Source organism: Adiantum capillus-veneris, chromosome 1, assembly GCF_014529385.1.
Source record: "Adiantum capillus-veneris isolate H3 chromosome 1, ASM1452938v2, whole genome shotgun sequence".
Lineage (NCBI taxonomy): Eukaryota > Viridiplantae > Streptophyta > Polypodiopsida > Polypodiales > Pteridaceae > Adiantum > Adiantum capillus-veneris.
Genome location: NC_140931.1, coordinates 136,370,103 through 136,392,761, shown reverse-complemented (window position 1 = coordinate 136,392,761; position 22,659 = coordinate 136,370,103). Strand labels below are relative to the sequence as shown.

The window sequence follows — 22,659 nt, the reverse complement described above, 5'->3', positions numbered from 1 at the left end:
TGTGAAAACGTCTGCAAAATCTGGATCTGTGGCATATTGGTCGACCATATCCTCGAAGCTCCTATGGTGAATCGCCGAAATAGCCAGAACCAACGGCTTCCGAGACAAAGCATCTACCACCAAATTCTTTTGTCCCTGAACATGGACAATCTAGAAGTGAAACTGTGACAAGATGTTTGCCCAGCACATCTGCTTTTTCGATAACTGCTTCTGTGACAAGAAGTAGCGTGAACTCTGATGGTCTGTAAAGCCAGTAAAATCCGCTCCGAGTAGCTAGTGCCGCCACTGAGTAAGAGCATGATAACCGCCAAAAGCTCTCGTAAGCAATGACATGGCCTTCTTGCATTAAGACCGCACCTAGACTACGACCACAAGCATCACAATATACTTCAAATGACTTCTGTAAGTCCGGCAAAGTCAAAACTGGTCCCGTAGTCAATTTCTCTTTCAAAGTTTGAAAGGCAGTCACCTCTGTGGGTGCCCACGAGAAAGGGACTCCTTTCTGCTTCAAAACATGCAAAGGGGAAGCAACCTCTACAAACTTTCGAATGAACCGCCTGTAGTACGAACACAGTCCCACGAAGCTTCTAACTTCATGGACATTCTTCAAATCGGGCCAATCACGAATAGTCTCTATCTTGGCCGGATCCATTTGCACTCCTGCTGCTGACACAATGTGTCCCAAAAAGTGTATCTCTGGTAGGAAAAATTCACTTTTCTTCGCATTAATCACTAACTTGTGATCTCGTAATGCCTGAAAGACCTGAAGCAGATGATCTCTATGTTCTGCCTCATTCTTGGAGAAAACAATGATATCGTCAAAGAAAGTGCCAACAAATAGCTTGTACTCTCGAAAAATCTTGTCCATCATCCGATTAAATGTAACAAGAGCATTGATTAGGCAAAAAGGCATCACCAAAAACTCAAATAACCCAAAAGTCGTCCGAAAGGCTGTCTTGTAGACGTCTCCCGACGCGATTCGGATCTGATGATATCCACTCTTCAAATCAATCCTGCTAAAGTATGAGGATCCATGTAATTTGTCGAGTATATCATCGTTCCTAGAAATCGAAAATCTGTTCTTGATGGTGATTTTGTTGAGAGCTCTATAATCGATGCACATTCTCCAAGATCCGTCTTTCTTCAAAACCAACAACACTGGAGAGCAATACGGTGAAGTACTAGGCTAGACAAGACCCTTTTCCAAGAGGTCTTTCACTTGGTTCATAATCTCTTCGTTCTGTGCTCGGCTCACACGAGAAGGTGGCCGGTTCGGTGGTGTGCTTCCTTCCAAGAATCAAATCAATGGTATGATCTTCAGGACGAGCAAGTGGTAACTCGCCTAGCAGGCCCTCTGAGAAGCAATCGGCATGAGAGTGGAGAAAATCTTGGCGTTTTTTATCAAGTTCAGACATATTTTTCCTATCCTCGTCACTCAACTCTTTCAAAAAGATCGAGTAAACAAACAGACTTGATTTCATTAATTTAGAAATGGCCGAAGCCGATACAATAGGGACAGACTCGCCCTTAAGTTTTATATCGAGTACAATGGTTCTGCCCTTCTCTGTAGTCAATGTCGCTTTCCTCGCCCGATAGTCAACCACGGTGTTGTTCTTGTGGTACCAAGGAATTCCCAAGAGAACATCACAACCTTCCAAAGGCATTATGTAAAAGTCCTCATGCCCCAAATACCCCTGACAATGCAACCGAAGTTCGCCAATGACAGGTGCAATGGCTACGTCCCTGTCGGGTGCCGCTAGAACTGCCTCCGCAAGTGGTCCCATCCAATCGGGAGTGATCTCGAGCCGCACCGCCAATCCCGGTTGAAATGAAGTTGGCCTTGGCTCCGCCATCAAAGAAGATCAGGGCTTCTTGGTCTTTCACTTTGCCCCAAGCTCGGCAAAAGTTCTGTACTCTCGTCCATCATGTTGGGATCGGTTTCCATGCAATCTGGAACCAATCCTGTTTTCATCTTGCCTTTTCTTCCACGTTCCTCAGCTGCTCTCGAACTCTCAGGCCTTTCGTCGTTCTTGTCGTTTTGTTCTTTCTGTGCCTTTTTAGGGCACTTCGCGGAGATATGTCCAGTTTCCCCGCATCCAAAGCACTTCCCTTCCCTTATGTAGCAAGCCCACTCCTGAGGAGTAAGCTTGGGTCATGCATCTTTCTTTTCTGGGTTGCTCTTTCTCTTTCTACTTTCATTTGTCGAAGTCTGTTCAACTCTGTGTCATGATCTCATCGGTGGGGTAGGTCAAACTGCCAGAGTGAATGGCAAAACCCCGTTTCGCATGACTCATCAACTCCTGAATGGAAGCTGACTTTTGTTCCAAGAAGTGATCTCGGATCTCTGTAGGTAGACCCAAGGTAAACCGCTCAATCTGTTCCTTGAACAAGATCTTCTTAAATGAAGAGGCAGGTAGAAAAGAGCTCCAGAATCTCTCGCAATAAGAGTCCGCCGTATCCTTCTTGGTCATCCAAAGATGGTCCCAAGCAATTCGTATATCGCGTTCATACTCTCGAGTCAGCCAAGAAGAAATAAAAAGCCTCTTAAATTTCAGCCATTTAACTAGCGCACTCTTGCTTAATAGAAGCGTGGACAACCAAGTTCGAGCGTTCCCCTTAAAGTAAGAGGCAGCTCTCCAAATCTTAGAGTGCTCTGAGTAACGCCCTACCACGAAAGCGATGTCAAACTACTGTACAAAAGACAAAGTCTTTGAAGCATCTCTATCTCCAAAAAAAGTGTCAAATTTAATTGATTGTCCACCTTTCTTAAACTCTCAGACTTTCTTGCTTTTGTCTTCCAGAAAGTCATACTGGTTGGCTTTATAAAAATTCTTCTTCTTTGCATAAAAGTTGTTGTCGTCACAGTTTTAACTGTCTGTAGACGAGTCCTTTGTAGAACTGTCACTCACGGGGCGAGATTTAGACTTCTTTGTCTTTTTCTTGCCCTTTCCGAAGCGTTGCTTCTTACTTCGCTTTTTGCCTTTTCGGTCTTCTTCGCTCGAGTCAGATGAGCTAGAAGAACTGTCATAAGAAGAAGAAGAAGAAGAAGAACTGGGTACTCCTTCAAATAGAGCACGCTTCTTCTGTTTCTTTGCCTTTTCAAATGTCGACTGACGACCCAAATAGCCCGGGAAGTCAGTTGAAACCGGCCTGTTCAATCCAAAAAGGGCGGTAGACTTTACTTTAAACCTTGATTTAGCTTTCACCCATTATTAGTCGTCTATTTTACCTGTACTTTCAAGACACAACAAAGGGGAGAGGGATACAGGCTGCTAGATTGCACCTGTATGAGTAGACGGACACCAGATTGGCCCCTAACTTAGGCGCCCCTTTCGGTATTTCTTTATTGTTCAAAAGAGGGAAAAAACGCTGTGGTTCCCTACAAGCTGCCCCGCACAAACTCGGCTGAATTTCCACTGTTCCAGCCTGATTTCGGCAGCATAACTGTACTAGAACCCTTCACAGTCAGTATTCCCACGCATTGGCCGACTTTCCCGACGCATACGGGCACTTTACAAAACCTGGCGAGAATCTGCAGCACGCTGAATTCTCTGTTTTCAGCCCTGAAAATGCGCCAGATCACCTGTACAGCGGTCCCCTTGCGTCCCCGAACCTCCTGGGGGTATTAGGGTCCGTTTAGGGCCAAAACCCTAAACCTGCAAAAATACACAGCAGGCTGTAATTCACTGTTTCGGGCTCCGTTTCGCGTGCCGGTCGCATCCCTAGCAAGTCCTCGAGCTCCCGCACCTGTAGGGCTACTTGCCCTTTGAATCGGACGAGATTTCTGGCGTGAAACCTCTCCGAATTCACCTGTACCTGCGGGGGGATTAGCCGCTAGCTAATCCAGTACCTGTGCAAGAGGCTCTTGCCTCGGCAATCGCGCATGAACCCACACAACTGTACATTGGTCAAATGAAGAGCCCACTAGAGGGGCATAACATACTGCCAAAGGGGAGAGAGAGGGCAGTGCGTAGCGTGCAGGGCATCACTCCTGGCACCGCACTGTGCATAAGAGGGAAAGCAAGCACTCCATAGCTCTTAACCTGTGACAGAGACTTGCAAAATGAGCCTCCCAGCTATAAATCACGTTTTTGCCTTCTCTATAAGTAGTAAACTGGCCTCAGAGTGCCAAGTGTCACTCATTTGTGCATTTTCCCGCTTTAGACCCTCGGGTCTAAAAATATCTCACCTGCAGCCTCTGTTGACTTGGCCACAGAGTAACAAAATGATCCCCATGTCAAACTGCACGTAATGACGCGAAGACATTTTCAGGTCCCAAAATAGCAGTTCCCTAAATTTTAGGAGATGCTGCCATTATATCTTTCTAGGTCATCCGACCCTCTTTGTACACTGTGGCCACATCCAAAACTGAAATGTAGCCTCTGTAGCAAAGGATTCCACTTTGGCTAGTCAATGACCCCACTTGGCTAACCATAGTCCTTGTCCAACCTTAGTGCTCTCTTGCCCTCAGGCCCGGACTCCCTCTGGACAGTTCCACACTAGCTATGCAATGCAGGGCAGTTAGATTTCCCGAGGGGTTTCCAAAAAGTGAAAGTAAATAGATAATAAGAAAGAAATCAACAAAAAGGATAGATAGTAGTCACACGTTGGTGACATCAGTGCCTTTCTTCTGCTTTTTGCCGTGCTTTTCAGCTTGGTTTTGCGCGTCAAAAAGCTGAGCAATTCGTGCATCAACCACCTCTTCTAATTCCTTCTCTGTATATTTCTTGGGAGTAGGAGGTTTCTTGAGAGCGGGTTTTGGGGTGGTTTTGTGGTTTTCTGCCACTGCATGTGCACCTCCTCCAAAGAGGTCTTGCTGATATATTTTGCCATTTTCGGGTCCTTGGCAAAATTAAGCATCATCTTTGTTGTGTCGCCGATCAATCGTTGACGCTCCATCTCTCGACGCTCTGCCTGAGTAGGCCGAGGCGGGCCATACTCCTTGCCGGAATCTTCGTTGTGATCCCTTCCCGCATCTTCGGATACAGAGGGAGTTGACTGATCTTTGCCTGAAGCCACAGGTGCCGCGGAGAAAAAATTTGAGATCGGATTTCCCGTAGAAGAGAAATCGGCCGTGCTTTGATACCACTGTAACAGACTTGGACACTCCAAGTCGAGAATCTACCGCGACACCACAAACAAACACTTCAAAACAGTTCACAGTTCACAATTGATTTGACACTGGCCCGGCAGAGTTCCGTGCCTAGAGATATTGGCCCCAAAGACTGGTGCCCCTTTCGATATTTCTTTTTGTATCAATCTGTGTTCAAAGTACAAGAGTGCAGGCAGGCGCTCACTCTCAGACTCTGCGTCCAGATCCTCTGAGTTGTGAGAGGCCTTGCCTGCTTATTTAAAGAGTACAAGGGATGCAAAAAGCAGAGCCCAAAAGCTTCTTTTAAAAGCTGCCCATAAAAACTGCCTCTAAAAAATTTAAAGCATCTTTAAAATTTTAGAGCTCTTTCTCTCTCAAGCTTGCGTAGAGAAAATAAAGCGAGAGCGTAGGCTGCGCTGCGTAGAAAAAGCAACGCAAAAAAAAACTTCGCACAAAGGCTGCCGCTGGTCTGCCCACGCAACTGCATTTCCATACAAACGCCGCAATTCACGGAGGGTCCTACGGCAAGCCACGTCAACATTTCCCTCCCCTTGTTTTGGGCTCTGCTGCCAACCAGGGAATGCGTGTTGTGTGTGCACACGCCACATCACCTTTTTTGTGACAGAAATTCAAAGAGTGTCGATTTTGAGGAGTATTAACTTTTAGATAAATTATTAGCATACTATTATCTGCTAGGATGTATGCCATTGAGCAAAACTTTCATGAAGGTCGATGATGCCTTGGTTGAAGAGCATGCTCAATATTGCAGTTTTCAAGGCTTTGATTGATATATATATACCATAGTTACCGGGGAACGGCACCCTATGGGCTGGGAACGCCGAAACTTTCATGGCCAAGAACGGCCCAGAACGGCTAGAAATGGCAAATTTTCAAATTTATGTGCTTTATCTTTTGAGGCAGACTTCGTCGTCATCGTCGTGGACATCATCGTCGTCAAGTACCGCAGCATCTAGAAACATAGGGAGAGCCTTCCGTTCCTTTAGTGAGAGAGTGAAAATGATCACAAACAAAGTGGGTAAACACTGTGAATGAAGGTACTAAGACTGAGAGATAGAGAGAGAAGAATACGACACCAGAATGTTGTCAAACCCTCCTCCGAAGGCCCCACTCTCTATGGCGAGAGTGGTCTACTATTGATTGCACAAATCTCTACAATGCAATGGACTTGCCGACGATGTCGATGACGATGATGAGAACGACGAGACGGGCTGAAATCTGCAAATCTTGTATCTGCTGAATTCTGACTCTATGTCAGTGACGACGGCGATGACGACGATGCAACAACGACGCACTGAAAACGCAGATGCTGAAATCTGCGTTTTCCGGGCTGAAATTGCAAACTTCAATGGATCTGACCGTGTGGCGAGGATCTGTTGCGGGAAGGTGAGATCTGCGAGGTTTGGGACTTCTCCTGCGGGATCTAACTGCTGAAAACTGAAAGCGCTGGTCTAACGATGGTCTTGTCGCGAAGAATCTGCAAAACGCTATGAGGCTCTGCTGATCCAAAAACACTAGGGCTGATCTCGTACTTGATGCAAAAACGCTAGGCTTCTGCTTGATCCTGCCGTCGCCAGGCTGCTGCAAATGCAAAACGCTGGCTGAATCTGTACTTGAAGATAACGCTGGCTGTTCTTGGCTGAAAACGCTAAGTCATCTGTCGCCGGGGGGGGGGGGGGGTCTTGCTAAGAAGATGCACTGTCGGATGTCAGGTCCCTGCTGCCTCTTCTGCCAGTGCTAGCGCTAGGGTTTCTTATATACTTGGCTTGCTAAATTGCCCTACCCAGTTTCCAACAAAAGTCACTTACAAATAATAAGTGAAATTTGGCTAAAATAGGGAAAATAAGTCTATGCACTGTAAAAATGCTCCTGATGGGTTCTGGTGGTAATCTGATGATCATGTTGTGTGCAACCAGAGGATATGCATCTACTCTAAGTGTCTGGACATGCACGGTCTGCGAACAAACTCACAAAAGTGCCAGAACACTTCCTAGGCTAGACTGACTGAACTAAACTGAACCCATGTCGTGAAGTAGCTTGTCCATGTACACATAGGGTTAGATGTGCACGCGACATGTCTTGTTAGTACAGAAAAAGGATGGCACATTTAGTATGTGCATAGATTATAGATCTTTAAACAAGATCACAATCAAGAATCGATTCCCAATCCCTCGGATTGACATTCTTGACAAGTTACAAGGAGCAAGTATTTTTAGTTGTATAGACTTGACGAGCAGATATCATCAAATCCGCATTGTTCCTCAGGATGTGCATTCATTTAGAACAACCTTTGGGTTGTACGAGTTCTTAGTGATGCCTTTTGGACTCACTAATGCACCAACAACTTTCAACAAAATGATGGATACAATTTTCCATTCATAAAGAAGATGACAATTACGCAAACACAAGCTATTTGTGAATGCTAAGAAAAGTGAGTTCTTTTTAAAAGAAATTCACTATTTGGGCCATATAGTGTCTGAAAATCATGTGAGAATAAATCCTGACAAGATTCAAGCAATTGTCGAATGGCCTACACCAACTACAGTACATGAAGTTCGAAGTTTTCTTGGCCTGTGTTTCTATTATCGGCGTTTCATTCAAGCCTTTGCTGCCATAGCTGGTCCTCTCCATGATTTGACTAAGAACCGGATTCCATTCCATTGGGAACCTCGACAAAAACAAGCTTTTGAAAAGCTTAAGTATTTACTCAATCATGGACCTGTCCTCACCGTCCTTGATCTTCGCAAACCTTTCGAGGTGTATTGCGACGCATCTGGAGATTGTGTGGGAGCAATCTTGAATAAAGAGGGTCACGCCATAGCTTAAAAGAATTGTAATCGCTTTAAATTATGCCTGCAAAATCACACATAAGCCATAAACCAATTCAGTAGACACTGACTTCTAAGTACCAATGCACTAGACGACACAAATCTAGCACTTGCACAAAGACCACAGTCACTGCACATTCACATCACATTCAAGTCATATCACATAAAATCCATCCAGACCTAGGACCATGAATCCTGGCAACGTATTTAGCAATCGCATCTAGATCTACACTGGACCTCACTAATGTCGGATTAACTAATTCTTATTGCGATCATGTCCATAGATTTCTCAAGACCGAAATGCTGCAGTCATTTCGTCTTTCAATCCTGCGCTCAAACACAATCATGTGTACTTAAAAATTAGATTCATTTCCGAGAATTCCAATTCATCAAACACACATTGAGTTTATACTAAACAGTGTTTCAATCATTCAGTCTAGTCATCTTATCGATATGTAGCCATCTCATCCCTTGGGAACTCTTGATGCGCTCACCACAGTATCCAGTCATATCATTCATCATTAGTCATCATCATCATTCAAAATTCAAGATTCTTATCTCGAATCGTGATCGGGTTCATTCTAGATCTGTCATTGCTCCCAATTGCAAATTCGTCATCATCTCATTCTCGATTTCATCTATTATCTGTACACAAAATAGCAAGATCTTCCAAAAACAAATTAATTTCATACATAAATCAAAGTCATCTTCGGAAATTTCCCATTTCAAAATCATAAAGCAAAATGTATCTATTCTAGAACGAGTATCTCCTCGCCCAATGCTATTTTGGTATATCGGCCGTTCCTTGTTCCCCACAATCAAAACACTTCCCCGTCTTGAGGTAATCGTCTTTCTGTTTCTCAGTCAATCGTGGACGCGTATCTTTTTTTCCTCCTCTTCCGTCATCAGTTGTCAAAATTTGATCCGTTGGATAAGTCAAGTTACCTGAATGCATAGCAAACCCTTGCTTAGCATGTCCCATCAGTTGCTGTATAGACTCAGATTTCTGTAATAAGCAGTAATCTCAAATCTCTTTGAAAAGTCCACAACAAAATCGCTCAATTTGCTACTTAAAATTGATCATTTTAAAGGATGAGGCGGGTAGAAAAACATCCCAAAATCTCTCGCAATAAGTATCTAAAGTATCTGCCTTGAGTATCCAAAGATGATTCCACGCGGTAATCACGTCAGGTTCGTACTCTTGAGTGAGCCACAAGGAAATAAAAAGTCTTTTACACTTTAGCCACTTTGTCGGTGCTTCTTTTCGTAAAGGAAGAGTGGACCACCATGTCCGTGCATTTTCTTTCAAGTAGGATGCTGCCCTTTTAATCTTGAAGTGCTCTCAATAGCGCCCTCCAGAAAAAGCTATGTCAAACTGTTGAATAAAAGCGAAGGCCATGTGCGCATCTCGAAAACCTGAAAAGGTATCAAATTTTATTGCTTGTCCACCCTCCTTGAATTCTTTGGTCTTCTTGCTCTTATCTTCGAGAAAGTCGTATTGATTGACTCCATAAAAGTGCTTCCTCTTGGAATAAAACATCTAGTCCTCAGAATCCAAACTCTCAGAAGAGGATAAATCCTACTCTGAACTGTTAGAAAATTTCTGAGATCTACGGTGGGATCTGCTTTTCTTGATCTTCTTCTTGTTTTTCCATGTCTTTGGTTCTTCTGTCATTTCTTGCCCTTTCTGTCTTCATCACTGGAATCAAAAGAGGAAGAGTTGGCGGAACTGTCAGAAGAGGATGAGGACAAACTGGACACACCCTCGAAGCGTACACACTTCTTGGCTTTTCGTGTCATTTGCAAAAGAAGATTGTCGACCCAAATAACCAAGGTAACATGTTCCCTTGTGAGTCTCTTTGAATGCTTCGTGGTCTTCAATATTTGGTTGACTCGTCGTTCAATCACATCATCAAGTTCATCTTCAGTGTACACCCGCGGGACAGGTGGTTGCTTCAATGCGAACTTTAATGGTGAATCCATGGTTGTACGCCATCAGGAATGCATCTCATCAATTGGGTGCCGGGTCAAAAATTTCCTGTACTGGTGATCCTTCGAATAGTGTAGCATCTGCTAGGCAAAAGCATCAACCTCTTGTTGACGCTGCATCTCCATTCATTCATACTCCATAGGCCGTGGAGGCCCGTACTCTTTGTTTTGATTGTTCATTTGAATTTTCCGTACTTTCACCCGATCCGGAGTTGTTGGGTGGGTTTGTCTGATTCTTGCGAGAGTCATCACCTAAATCCATGTGTGTCGCGGTAAAAGGATCAAATTTCCCGGTGGAACGAAAATCGCAGGAGCTCTGATACCACTGTTACGGACTTGGGTACCCCAAGTCGAAAAATCTGGCACGACACACGAGAGAATCGCTTAAAATACTCCACAACTTTATCACACTTTAAAAATAGAGTCGACATGCCCGGCATAGTTTCGTGCCCAGAGGTATTGGCCCCAAAATCTAACGCCCCTTTCGATATTTATTTTTATATTAATGCTTGAGCAAAGTTACAACTCCCGCAGGCCCTCTCTGCTCAGAAGCTCGTCAGCTAACTGAGGGAAAGAGTGGCCTTGTGTTCATATTTAAACGCAGGCCCTTGGCCATTCAAACTCAAAAGCTATTGGCCCAAAAAGCAACCAGCGGAAATAGAGGAAATCCGTACAGCCTGCCACGTGGCACAACAAGCAAAAAACGCGGAGATCCGTACTGCTACCAAGTCAGCATGTCAACGCAAGCTACGAAGATCCGTACTGCAATCCACGTCATCAGTTGTCCGTGCAATACTACCACGTCATCATTTTGTGACAAATGCTCTAGAAAGGTCAACACTCCGGACAGACATCGAAAAATATGTTTGTGAGTGTTTAGTACGTCAATAAGTGAAATATGACAAACATAAAGTTTATGGTAAGCTTCGGCCACTCATTGTGCCTAACACACCACGGGAAAGTATTGCCATGGATTTTATTACAAACCTTCCTAAATCAAAGAATGGAAATGATGCAATCTCGACTATTATAGATAGATTCAGTAAGCAAGCACATTTCCTTCGAGTTAAGACAACAATTAAAGCTAATCACATGGCTAGAGTATTTCTAGCTCAGATTTTTAAACATCATGAATTGCCAAGAGCCTCGGAATGCTTAAACAGGGCTTTGGACACCTGACAATTTTCAGGGAATTACAGCACGCTGAAATTAACTTGCAGCTCACTGGAAAGCTTCCTAACCGCAAGGGAAAGTGTCCTTGACATGTACTTTTGACCTACAAAGGGTTTTGCACCGTTATGCTGGAGAAATTGGATCAAAAACCTGCAATTACAACCTTGGACAGCTTGGTGAGGGTTTGGTGAAAGTGTTCGGATCGTTTATTTACAATAAGAATAAAGAAATACCAAAAGGGGCGCCAGTCTTTAAGGCCAACAGGTTGTCTGCGTCTGCTTAGTAGCGCTCTAGCTTCCAAGCCGTGTGTTTGAAGTGTTAATTCTAGTCACACGTTTAATTGTGAAGTTTCTTTGTGTCCTAAAGTTCAAGTAAAGTAAAGTAAAGTTTCGGGTGAAAGCCAAGGTCTACCGCCCTACGGGCAGCTTTCAACATCTCTTAGTAGGTGTCTCTTCTCGAGCTGATAACCTTGGAGGTCGAATGTGATTGCTATGTCTTGGGACTACCATCGCCGCCAGAGGAGCATTGTCTGTCCAAGAGCTGATGGACCATGCTGTGGTCGCCTACGACCTTATGGAAGGAGCCTAACCCTAATTTTTGGTGCAGGTTTCAGGATGGAAGGTCGGTCGAATTTACAAGCTCAAGTGATGTCGAGATTGCTTTTTAAGTTTGAATCAGTTTGGGAGATTGTTTGGTGAACTTGCTTGGAAATTGTTTGAAATGGATGGTGTCTGTTTTGAACCTGTATTGGTGCCGATTTGAATTGTTTGACTCTAGTTTTAATAATGGTTTGAATGGTTGGTGATTTACTCCCGAGTGGAGTAGTGAGAAATGTTGTTTTGGTATTGTCTGAACCTCCGAACGACGCAAACGAGATGTCTGGAAAGCGTTTCGTTGTATACTGGAAAACCTCCATACGACACAGACAGATGTGTGGGGAGTTTGGTTGTACGCTTGTCTCACAAACTGCTGACATGTCAAGCCCTGAAGAATGGAGCCAACTTGCAGATCCCAGCCAAGGGGCCTAAACCGTAAGTGAAGAAGCAGAAGCAACAAAAGATGAAGCGGAACAACACACACACACACCAAAAGATACGCAGCCAGCTGATGACGTGGCAGACCTATACGGACAGCACGGATTTTCCGTTGACTGCTGCCTTGGCATACCTGTACGGATTTTTGCGTTTCATGCTAGCATGCTGACGTGGCAATTTGTGCGGATTTCCGCAATTTGCGTTGCTGATGTGACAGTTGTACGGAATTTCGTAAATCACGCTAGCAAATTTTTGGGCATCTGCTTTTGGACCATATGCTTTTGAGTTTGAAGGCTTTTCATGTAAACTGCTTTTAATGGCCAAGGAATATGAGGCTAGGGCTCATTCTCTTGCATGCTTTTGGACGAAGGTGCAGAGGATGGAGTACCGGCTTGTACTTTGATAATGCCATATAAAGAAATACCGAAAGGGACGCCAAGGTTTGGGGCCAATACTCTCTGGGGTGGAATTCCGCCACTCCGTGTCGCGTGTCGTCTCTCTCTCTTTCAATTTAGTTGTTATTAAAGTGTTAAAAGTCTGTCTAGTCTGTTCTTTTCTATTGGCACGTGGTGTCAGTCTTGTGACAGTGATATCAGAGCATCAGGCGTGTGCTTTTCTGAAATCATACCGGTGCTCCGACCCCGGACTTATCAGCCACTCCGCTCCGACCCCAGACCTATCAGCGACTCCCACCCTTACTTCATCGCACATCGGACGCGCTCCCGTCTTCACCGCTCATGTCTTACAGGGCATAAGCCATAAAGATCACTTGCAAGAGAAGGATCCAAGATTTGTTTCGAGCTACTGTTTTTCTTAGATGCAGTGTCATGCAGTGATGGATGTCTATAGCTACCAAGCCGCACACGCCAAGGACTTGGCAAGCTTTCAAGAAAAATTTTGCCCGAAGTTATATGGTTTCTGACTCTTCCTTAGGAGTGCAACTTCTGGCAGAGTGAGGTATCCTGAATGCTTGCCATGGAAACCCTAGCAAATTATAACTTGAAATTTCTCGACATCTCTCAGTAGGTGTCTCTTATAACCTTAGAGGTCCAGCGCGATTGCCAGGTCTTGGGACTACCATCACCGCCACAGGAACATTGCTCTGTCGAGGCTTGTTTCGACTATTCAAGAGTTTGTGAATCGTGCTACGGTCGACTCCGACCTTATGGAAGGAACCTAACCCTAACTTTTGGTGCAGGTTTCAGGATGGAAAGTCAGTAGATTTTTCGACCTCGACTAATGTCGAGTTGCTTTTTAAGTTTGAATTCTGTTTGAGAACTTGTTTAGTGATCCTCTTTGAAATTTGTTTCAAATGGATGGTATCTCTTGTAAACCTGTTTTGGTGCCGATTTGAAATGTTTGACTCTGGTTTTAATACTGCTTTCATTGATTGGTGATTTTCCTCTCGCGTGTAGTAGTGAGAAAATTGTTTTGGTAATGTTTGAACCTCGGAACAACGCACACGCGATGTCTGGGGAGTGTTTCATTGTATGCTAGAAAACCTCCGAACGACGCAGACAGGATGTCTAGGGAGCGTTTGGTTGTATGCTTGAAAAAAAAAATTGTTGTTGTTACTCCCGGCTCGGACCTAGATGGTTATGCAGGAGGAGTATTAAGAAGTCTAAGCAACGGTTACTCTGAGCACCTCCAAACGATGCAGGTTGCGGTCTAGGGGGCGTTCGGTTGTAAAAAGCCTCTATATCTCCGGCCCGGACCTTTTTAGGTTATGCGGGAGGAGTGATGAGGGAGTCGTTGAATATCTCCCGGCCCAGACCTTGTTAGGTTATGCGGGAGGAGTGTTCATCGGCGACTTTATGTTTCTATGTCTTGCAACATGCATATATGAGCATTTGTGTTGCATTGTGATGTGCCAACCACTGATAATTCCTAATTGAATGATATTGCCTGGGTATGTAATTTTAGTGCATCAAGACACCCATGGAAGATCAAAGCGATCTGGGTGTGATCGCTAATCTTACTACTCCAGAATATCAAGAGTTTCGATCTGGACGAAAGGAGAAGCCAACTCCTTGATCAAAAGAGCCGAAGGGAGAAGCCGACTCCTTAACAAAAAGTGCAAATTGATTGTCCCTCAGATTGTCCCTCGAAATGACCCTTGGAAATTTTTGAGCTAACTTGAGTTGTTTTGCAGATATGTTGTAATCGCGGACAATTACTTTCTTTCAAGAAGGGGGGATGTCACAAACTGCTGACGTATCAAGCCCTAAAGAATGGAGCCAACTTGCAGATCCCAGCCAAGGGACATAAACCCTAAGTGAAGAAGCAGAAGCAGCAAAAGATGAAGCAGGACAAGCACACACACACACCAAAAGATACACAGCCAACTGATGACGTGGTAGACCTGTACAGACAACACGGATTTTATGTTGACCGCTGCCGTGGCAGAACTATACAAATTTCCACGTTTCACGCTAACATGCTGACGTGGAAGCCTGTAAGGAATTCCACGATTTGCGTTGTTGACGTGGAAGTTGTACGGATTTCTGTAAATCGCGTTGGCAGTTTTTTGGACATCTGCTTTTGGACTTGATGCTTTTGAGTTTGAAGGCTTTTCATGTAGACTGCTTTTAATGGCCAAGGGCCTTTGAATATGAGGCTAGGGCTCATTCTCTGGCATGCTTTTGGACGAAGGTGCAGAGGATGGAGTATCGGCTTGTACTTTGATGATGCAATATAAAGAAATACTGAAAGGGACACCAAGGTTCAGGGCCAATACTCTCTGGGGTGGAATTCCACCACTCCATGCCGCATGTCGTCTCTCTCTCTTTCAATTCAGTTGGTTGTTATTGAAGTGCTAAAGTCTGTTCAGTCTATTCTTTTCTATTGGCACGTGGTGCCCGTCTTGTGACAGCTTGAACCTCCAAACGACGCAAGCTGCGATCAGGGGGGCGTTTGGTTGTAAAAGGCCTCTTTATCTCTCGGCTCGGACCTTGTTAGGTTATACAGGAGGAGTGATGAGAGTCGTTAAATAGCTCATGGTCGACCTCGATGGGTTTTTGCGGGGGGAGTGCTCATTGGCAACTTTATGTTTCTATGTCTTGTAACCTGCATATGTGAGCATCTGCGTTGCATTGTGATGTGCGAACCACTGAATATATTCCTTTTTGGATGAGATTCTTCTGGAAGGCAACGATGAGATAGAAAGAGAGAGAGAGAGAGAGAGAGAGAGGAATAAAGAGAGGAATAGAGAGAAATAGTTAGAGATAGAGAAAGAGGGAAAGAGAGAGAGAGAGAGAGAGAGAGAGAGAGAGAGAGGGGAAGAAGCAGAAGCAACAAAAGATGTTTTACCAACTTATAAAGTCTTGCCGAGTGGCCTATTATTAAAGAAGAGTTTCCACCAAGTTCCGACCAATGGAATAGATCCTAGTCCAGGGGCCTAAAACCTAGAAGAAGAATAAGAAGAAACCTAGAAAAATCCCCCACGACCCAACAATGAGGGCATCCGGGCTGGCCCCAAACTCGGGTGGTTGGACGAGGTACAACCTAGACTATGGGTGGCCAGCCCAGAGACATCCGGTACAAGTATCAAGTATGCCCAAGACCTATGTGAAGCAACAGAGTGGTGTAAGTCTTAACATCCCCTCTCAGCAACGGATGCTGAACAAACCGCATGAAGCTGAAGATGTGAGGCAAATGATGAAGATGTCTGTTGCGATGTCAAGTGGTAAGTGTCTGTCCCCCCAAGATAGAAGTGTCTTCTTTGGGAATGTCGGAATCCCATATGCCATGAGCATGGCCATCTCTTGTGTGAACTCTGATGATGAGTGCATAGGTGTGTCCAAAGCAAATCACAAGTCACCACCCCCTCTGGAGTGCGCAATCGTCGAATGATGGTTGGAATGAATGGATCTCCCAAGGATCGTACATCCGTGTATGATCAAGCCGATGTCGAAGATACCGTGTACTGCAACAGTCACTGAGAGACCGCATGCACCACCACCGAATGGTGTCCTCGTAGGAGGTAACTTCATCCTCTTCGAAAAAACACAAACCATGTGGCTGCTGTCCACCCAAAAACGCAACTGTGAGGTGATGAAAACACTGCTGTCCAGTGATTTTCAGCGTGCTCGTACGGTGCAAAGGGTTTGGGGAGGGTGGGGAATCAAGGTAACAAACCTAGGTGGGCTGACAACAGAAAAAAAACAGCAGGTGTATGTCACGAGGACATGGCAATTGCTAACCTTAGTTGTTGGTTTCTTTCCAATGATTTTTGTTTTATTTTTGAGACCCTCTTTTTGAAGTTGCAAATGGTCGGACATTGTATAGCCAATGTGAACGGTAGTTTCATCCGCAGACGGGAAGTTGGTCGGCATTGGAATTCCTATAGTAAGAGGATGTCTAGGCTCAGTTCAAGATCATGTAGGTCCCCCCGTCGCACTTAGCAAGTTGGTGGATACTAGGAAGTGAACTCAATAAAGGCATAAAGTCAAGGTGGGACTACCAAAGGAAAGTATCCGACAGTTGGGCCACATTGCTCTTTTGGATGCGGTCCCAATGAGGATAGATGGTCAGATGACTAGTGTGAGCCCAACGGAAGCATCTCCTAAAATTTAGGGAACTGCTATTTTGGGCCGTGAAATGTGTTCGCGTCATTACCTTCGGTATGACCAGGGGAACATTTTATTACTCTGCTACAAAGTCAATTGATGCACCAGTTGAGAGATTTTTAAGCAGGAAGAGCCCAATGCGGGGAAATTGCATGTATGAGTGCCAAGTGACACTTTTTGGTCAATTTACCAAGTCTGCGAGAACAGAACTCGTAACTAACTTATTGGAGCAGTTTTGGAGGCTAATAACTCTGATTTTCAGCCATTTCTCTCCATTTTTGAGCTTCCCATGACTTTACCTAGGACTAAGGAGCTCATTTTCGGCATTTGAAGGCATCAAATGCGTGTTTACAAGGCTATTTTGCTGCGTTTTCAGCGATATGCAAGTTTTGGCAGACATGGAAATCTTCCCCTTTTGCATCTATTTGTTCACAGATGCATTACACGTCAAGGGCAGAAGAGGGGGCGCTCGATTTATGCTGGGGGGATGCTTCATTGAGAACCTGTCACAGGTTAAGAGCTATGGAGTGCTTTCTTTCCCTCCCATGTACAGTGTGGTGCTAAGAGTGATGCCCTGCACGCTACATACTTCTCTCTCTCTCTCCCCTATGTGCAGTTATGTGATGCCCCACAAGAGGGCTCTTCATTTGACTCATGTACAGCTGTGTGGGTTCATGCTTTTGTGTTGAGGCAAGAGCCTCCTTGAGGAGGAACAGGAGTAGCTAGCTGCTACTCCAAAGCAGGCACCGGTTAGGGTCAACACTGTACAGGTGAAAATTCAGCGCTGTGTATGCACAGAAAATTGATTGTTTTTCAACCATACCGACGCCAGAACCCTTGGGAATCGTGCCCCACTGGCAGAGGACAGCTAGGGGACTGTTTTGGGCTGAAAACAGGGCAAAAACCAGTAAATACAGCATGCTGAATTTACTGTTTTTGGGCAGAAATCAGAGGGTATACGCCAATGGAAGTAAGTTCCAGCACGGTAATTGGTTTCGCGCAAGTTTTGGGCCTGTTATGCTACCGAAATTTGGCCAAATCAGGTAGTATCTAGCGGGATACAGGTAAAGGATTCCCAGGACTCTACTTTGTAATTCACCCTCCCAAAGAATAAAGAATTACCGAAAGGGGCGCCAATTTTGGGGCCTACAGGTTGTCGGCGTCTGCTCGGGGCATTCTAGCTTCCGAGCCGCGTGTGTATTCAAGTGTTAACTCCCGTCGCAGGTTCTCTTTGCAAAGTGTATGGCTGTAATCTAACAATAATGGAGAAGATCTGGGCCGGCAAGGCACTGGATGCCAAACCGGTGTGTCGAAAGGCAAGATCGGAGGTAGGTAGCGCAATGCTCCCCCTTTGTGCAGCAAACGCTGCCTTCCTGTCAAAAAATGCAGCAGATCCCAAAAACGCAGATATGGCTGAAAACGCAGATGGAGCAGAGGGGTTTTCCGGCGACGAAAAGTCCCAAAAAGGGTAGCGTTGGCAGCCAGAAGCAAAAATGCAAGCAGTTGATAAAGAAAACGCAGGTGGAGGGGTCCTCCGCGATGAAAACACTCCAATTGCCATCGCATGCCTGGCTCATGCAAAAACGCTAACAAATTTGTGTTCCTTTAACAGATCTGCAGTTCTCCAGCAAAAACGCAAGGGGAGGGTTGAGGTCTTTGCGAGGGATGTTCCTCCAACTGATGGCACCCCCCCCCCCCCCCCCCCCCCCCCCCACCTGGTGTAAAACGCTGGCTGATTTTGCAGAGATGCTGGCTGATTTGATCCCTTAGGAGAAGAACCCGATGCGGCTGATGCGCCTTGGACTCAATTGGCGACTGATACCATGTGAATGCGCGTGTGCGGAAGCGTGAGAGAGAGAGAGAGAGAGAGAGAGAGAGAGAGAGAGAGAGAGAGAGAGAGAGAGAGAGAACACAAACGCTAGATGTGGGGAAGAGGGCGCGATCAACCCCCCATGACTAGTAACTACCATCAACCACAAGACCTGCAAATACGTCTCAGATGATGGAAGAGGCTACCCCCTGGCCCCATAAATAGGTGCCCACGCAGAGGTAGGGCAAAGCCTGGAAAAATCCCCCACGACCCAACAAGAAAAGAAATATATATGGGGCCGTCCGGACAAGGCGGGCAACCGTCCCCAAACTTGAGCGGCCGGACCAGGTACAACCTGGACTATGGGTGACCAACCGGAGACATATTAGCCGTACAAATATGCCCTAGACCTATGTGAAGGAGCAGAGTGGTATAAGTCTAACACCGCAGTGCACCAGATTCAATCCGTAAATCATCGTGAACTTTTGGAATAGTCAAAGCTAGACCAAAAGCCTCAAGGTAAAGTTCCAAAATCTGAGGAGTATCTACTAGGTCCTCCTCCTCCATCCACTTCACATCCAATGCCGAATAGTTCTTAAACTGGACTAAGAATCGCCGTATCACTTTACCTTTCACTTTTCTTTCCTTGTGAGCCAGTATTTGTTCCGGAACAAGAATATCCTTGATCTCTTCCACTTCAGGTTGCTCTTGAGTCCTCAGGCTCCCTCTCCACCGGCACCTCACCTGTGAAAGGTTTCACCAGACTCACATAAAATGCATCGTGAATCTTCGAAGTATGTGGTAACTTCAATCTGAAGGATACATCATTGATCTTCTCTTGAATCTCTCGTATTCTCGCAAGTTTCCCATGTTCATATTTCTTCGTCTGCTGCACACTGACAAATTTTATGAAAAAGTGGCAACAACTGTAAATATTTAGTGTGGCCATAGAGTTGTTTCACATAAGAGAGAGAAATCAATTTGATGTTCGTATTAGAAGCATCAAGTGGCGTTTTTGGAGACACAGGAATAATTTCAAGGCAGAACTACATCGATCCATATCGACCTTTGTTTAATAAGAGAAGCTAGATATTCAATCTTTTTTTCTCCCTTCTCTCTCTTTGGTTATGAAGCAATGTTGGCAATTCATGTATATATATTTCAAGCTAAAATAGATGTTTTCAAGTTTGAGGTTATGCTCATGATGTACATAGAGCTTGTGGTTTTATTAAATTGTAAACACTTTGCAACTCAATTAGAAAATTAAAAGAAAGAAAAAACAAAGCGAAACAAAATGGAAGTTGATGAGCACCATGATAAAGCAGAGGGTCACCTCTCCGAGCTCCTACTACTACTAAAAATGAAACTATTGTAGGCGAGATTTAAGCCTTTTAGAAGGCATGAGGAGGTTACATAGGCACATCTTTGTTGAAGCAACCAAGAAGCAGGCCAAAGTATGTTATTATGATCTTGCTCAAAAAATTCCTTCTGTCTTGACGACTCAATTTTTGTTGAGGCAAAGGGAAAGAGCGCTAAAGTATGTTATTATAATATCATTAAAAAGATTAACGTAATGAAGCAACCAGGTTTTTGTAAGGAGCATCCGTGTGGATTTCAGATGAGCCCACGGGATTTCACATGAGCTGACATCATTTCAACTTAAAAACCGAGCAAGCAAGCTAACTAAAGTCAGCGAAGCAAGGAGGAAAGGGAAATAGGCAGTCTATAGAGGATGGAAAGCCATCATCAAAGATTTTCAGAAGCCACACCCAAGGCCAAAAGCTTAGATTTCCTAGTCTTTTCATTGTAAATACTTAAAGCACATAGTGAATGTAATACCATTGGAATAAACCCTCATGAGCCATGAGAGTTGGAGATTTATTTTAATCTTTGTAAATTGTACCTTTTGCACATTTTCCCTTCTTAATGTGTCACGGCATGGATATGTAGAATAAAATGTAATCAAGCATGTATCTAACCGGCCTTAGAGGTCAGCTTTGGCCTCCAAAGAACGTTAATAGATTTTCTTTGTTCTCTCTCTCTCTCCTACAAAAATCTTTGACATTGTTGATACTACAAAGTGTTACAAAGAGACTGACTCTCCCAATTACAACAGCAAAAAGTCACAATACAAGATACAACTGTTGGTGAAAAAACCCCTCAAGGCTAGCCCAGAAGTCCCGAACACCTTAAGGTTGTAAGAGGGTGGATGGCCATACCAACTTTTGGAAATCTTGTAGTTAAGCATGCTTGTGCGGTGACAGTACTACGATGGGTAACCTCCCTCCCACCAAGTTGTTGCCCTGGGTAACCTCCCAACAATGTTGCCCGTGGGCCATCACTAAGCTTATAATGTAGACCTTCGAGACGAACCAATGAATTACTACCCAAGAGAGTTCCATAACGCGCATAAAAATTTTCAAAGGAGCAGGACACGACAACATTTTGGGCTTTCAAGGAATTTAATAATATGCGCTCTCTCTCTCTCTCTCTCTCTCTCTCTCTCTCTCTCTCTGTCTGTGTGCAAGCTCCCACCTGAGTAGAGGCAACCCTTGTAATCATTCACGCGGCTATACAGAGTTGTTTCCCTATTACTGACAAAAGAATACGACAGAAGAGGAAAAAAAAAATGAAGCGGGGAGCTGGGTACATACAGATTCACGTGAAGAAGAAGCATGCAACCGCATAAGGAGTAAAGCACGCATGTCACTGAAACCAGCAGGTCCGAAGAGGCCCCCAGTGCATCCAAACATAGTCCCAAAAGGTCGTGAGACAAAGGAGACGCCATCGCTGGGCCTGCCACCCATTGCTACTTCTTGAAGCTGTCGTCTGCCATGCTTGAACTCGTAAACAGAGACCACGTCAGACAAGGAGTCAAATCTCTGAGGGTATCCATGCGAATGCACGGCAATTTTTACTTTAAGCCAGTTGTTCAGCGTACGTCTCATGAAGTGGCTCCGTCCTAGTTTTTGGAGACTCTTCAAGGTTACTAGTGTGGGCTTCAAGGTTACTAGTGTGGGCTTCGGCCGCCTCTCTCTCTCTCTCTCTCTCTCTCTCTCTCCCCCCCTTGCGTTCGCACTGTCCTCATTGTAGTCGGATAAAGGAAAATACGACACGTGGCATTGGAAAACCAGTCTCCTTACTAAATATATAGTATAGATGACGATGCATACTCCAAGGTGTGGAGTCATGTCAAAAAGAGGAATCTTTCTCGCTCTAATGTTGGTAATGTATCTATTTCTTCCACACTCGGTTCTCCTCTTTTGAGTGACGAACTCAATAGATGGAATAATTTTTTTATTGATAATGGACACGTAATTCACAAGGGGAGAGTTTGTGTACCAACGGACACACACATTCAGTGTCAAATTTTTTATGAATGTGATGACAAACACTTATACATTCGTACAATGACAGTTTATATTGGCCAAGCTTACATGAGTATGTTCAAAATTATGTTCTCCATTGCCCAAAATGTAAAGTTACTAAAAAAGAGAGCTTGAAAGTAGGAGATCTTTTGCATCCTTTGAAGATTTCCAATGGTAAATGGGAGAGTATTTCTATGGATTTTATTGTGGATCTACCAACCACTGTACGAGGTCATAACTCGGTAGAGGTGATTGTAGATAGGTTGACAAAACTTTGTGAGTTTATTCCAACCAAATCCACCATTAAACCTCCAGAGTTATCCAAGTTGTTTGTTGACAATCTATATAGATTATATGGATTGTTGAGCAATATTATGAGGATCATAATCCCAAGTTCAACAGTCATTCTGAAGGGCTTTCCTTGAATGATTGGGTACACGTCTCAATATCCATATTGGAGATCATCTCGAAATAGATGGGCATATTAAATAAGTTAATCAAGTGCTAGAGGATATACTAAGAGCATACATCAGCAAGAAGGAATACAATTAAGAAGATTATTTCTCTATTTTGGAGGTTGTTTAAAATAGTGCAAAGCATGCTACAACAAGGTTTAGTCATTTCATGCTTATGTACAATTCCCAACGTAGATCACCACTTACGATGGGGTTGGCTACTAAAAAATTTTAGTACGTCGAGGACTTTATCCAAGACCATAGATACGTTGAAATTTGATCGCCACAATGTTTGACAAGCACAGGATAGATATAATAAGTATG

At 44.4% G+C, this 22,659-nt stretch overlaps 1 protein-coding gene across 4 annotated transcripts in view; it reads right to left on the bottom strand.

Annotated features, from left to right (window-relative positions):
• The window catches only part of LOC147465630 (uncharacterized), a 50,970-nt gene extending 29,490 nt beyond the window's left edge, over nt 1-21,480 (bottom strand). For 3 of the 4 annotated variants that reach the window (XM_086511991.1, XM_086511985.1, XM_086511998.1), the window contains exon 1: nt 21,167-21,475. In XM_086511991.1, coding sequence (XP_086368117.1) covers nt 21,167-21,460 — 294 coding nt within the window. In that variant the 5' untranslated portion in view covers nt 21,461-21,475. Of the gene's footprint in view, nt 1-21,166 lie in introns of all 4 variants that reach the window. The other variant, XM_086511978.1, reaches the window with a different exon arrangement.
• Nucleotides 21,481-22,659: the final 1,179 nt, after the last annotated feature.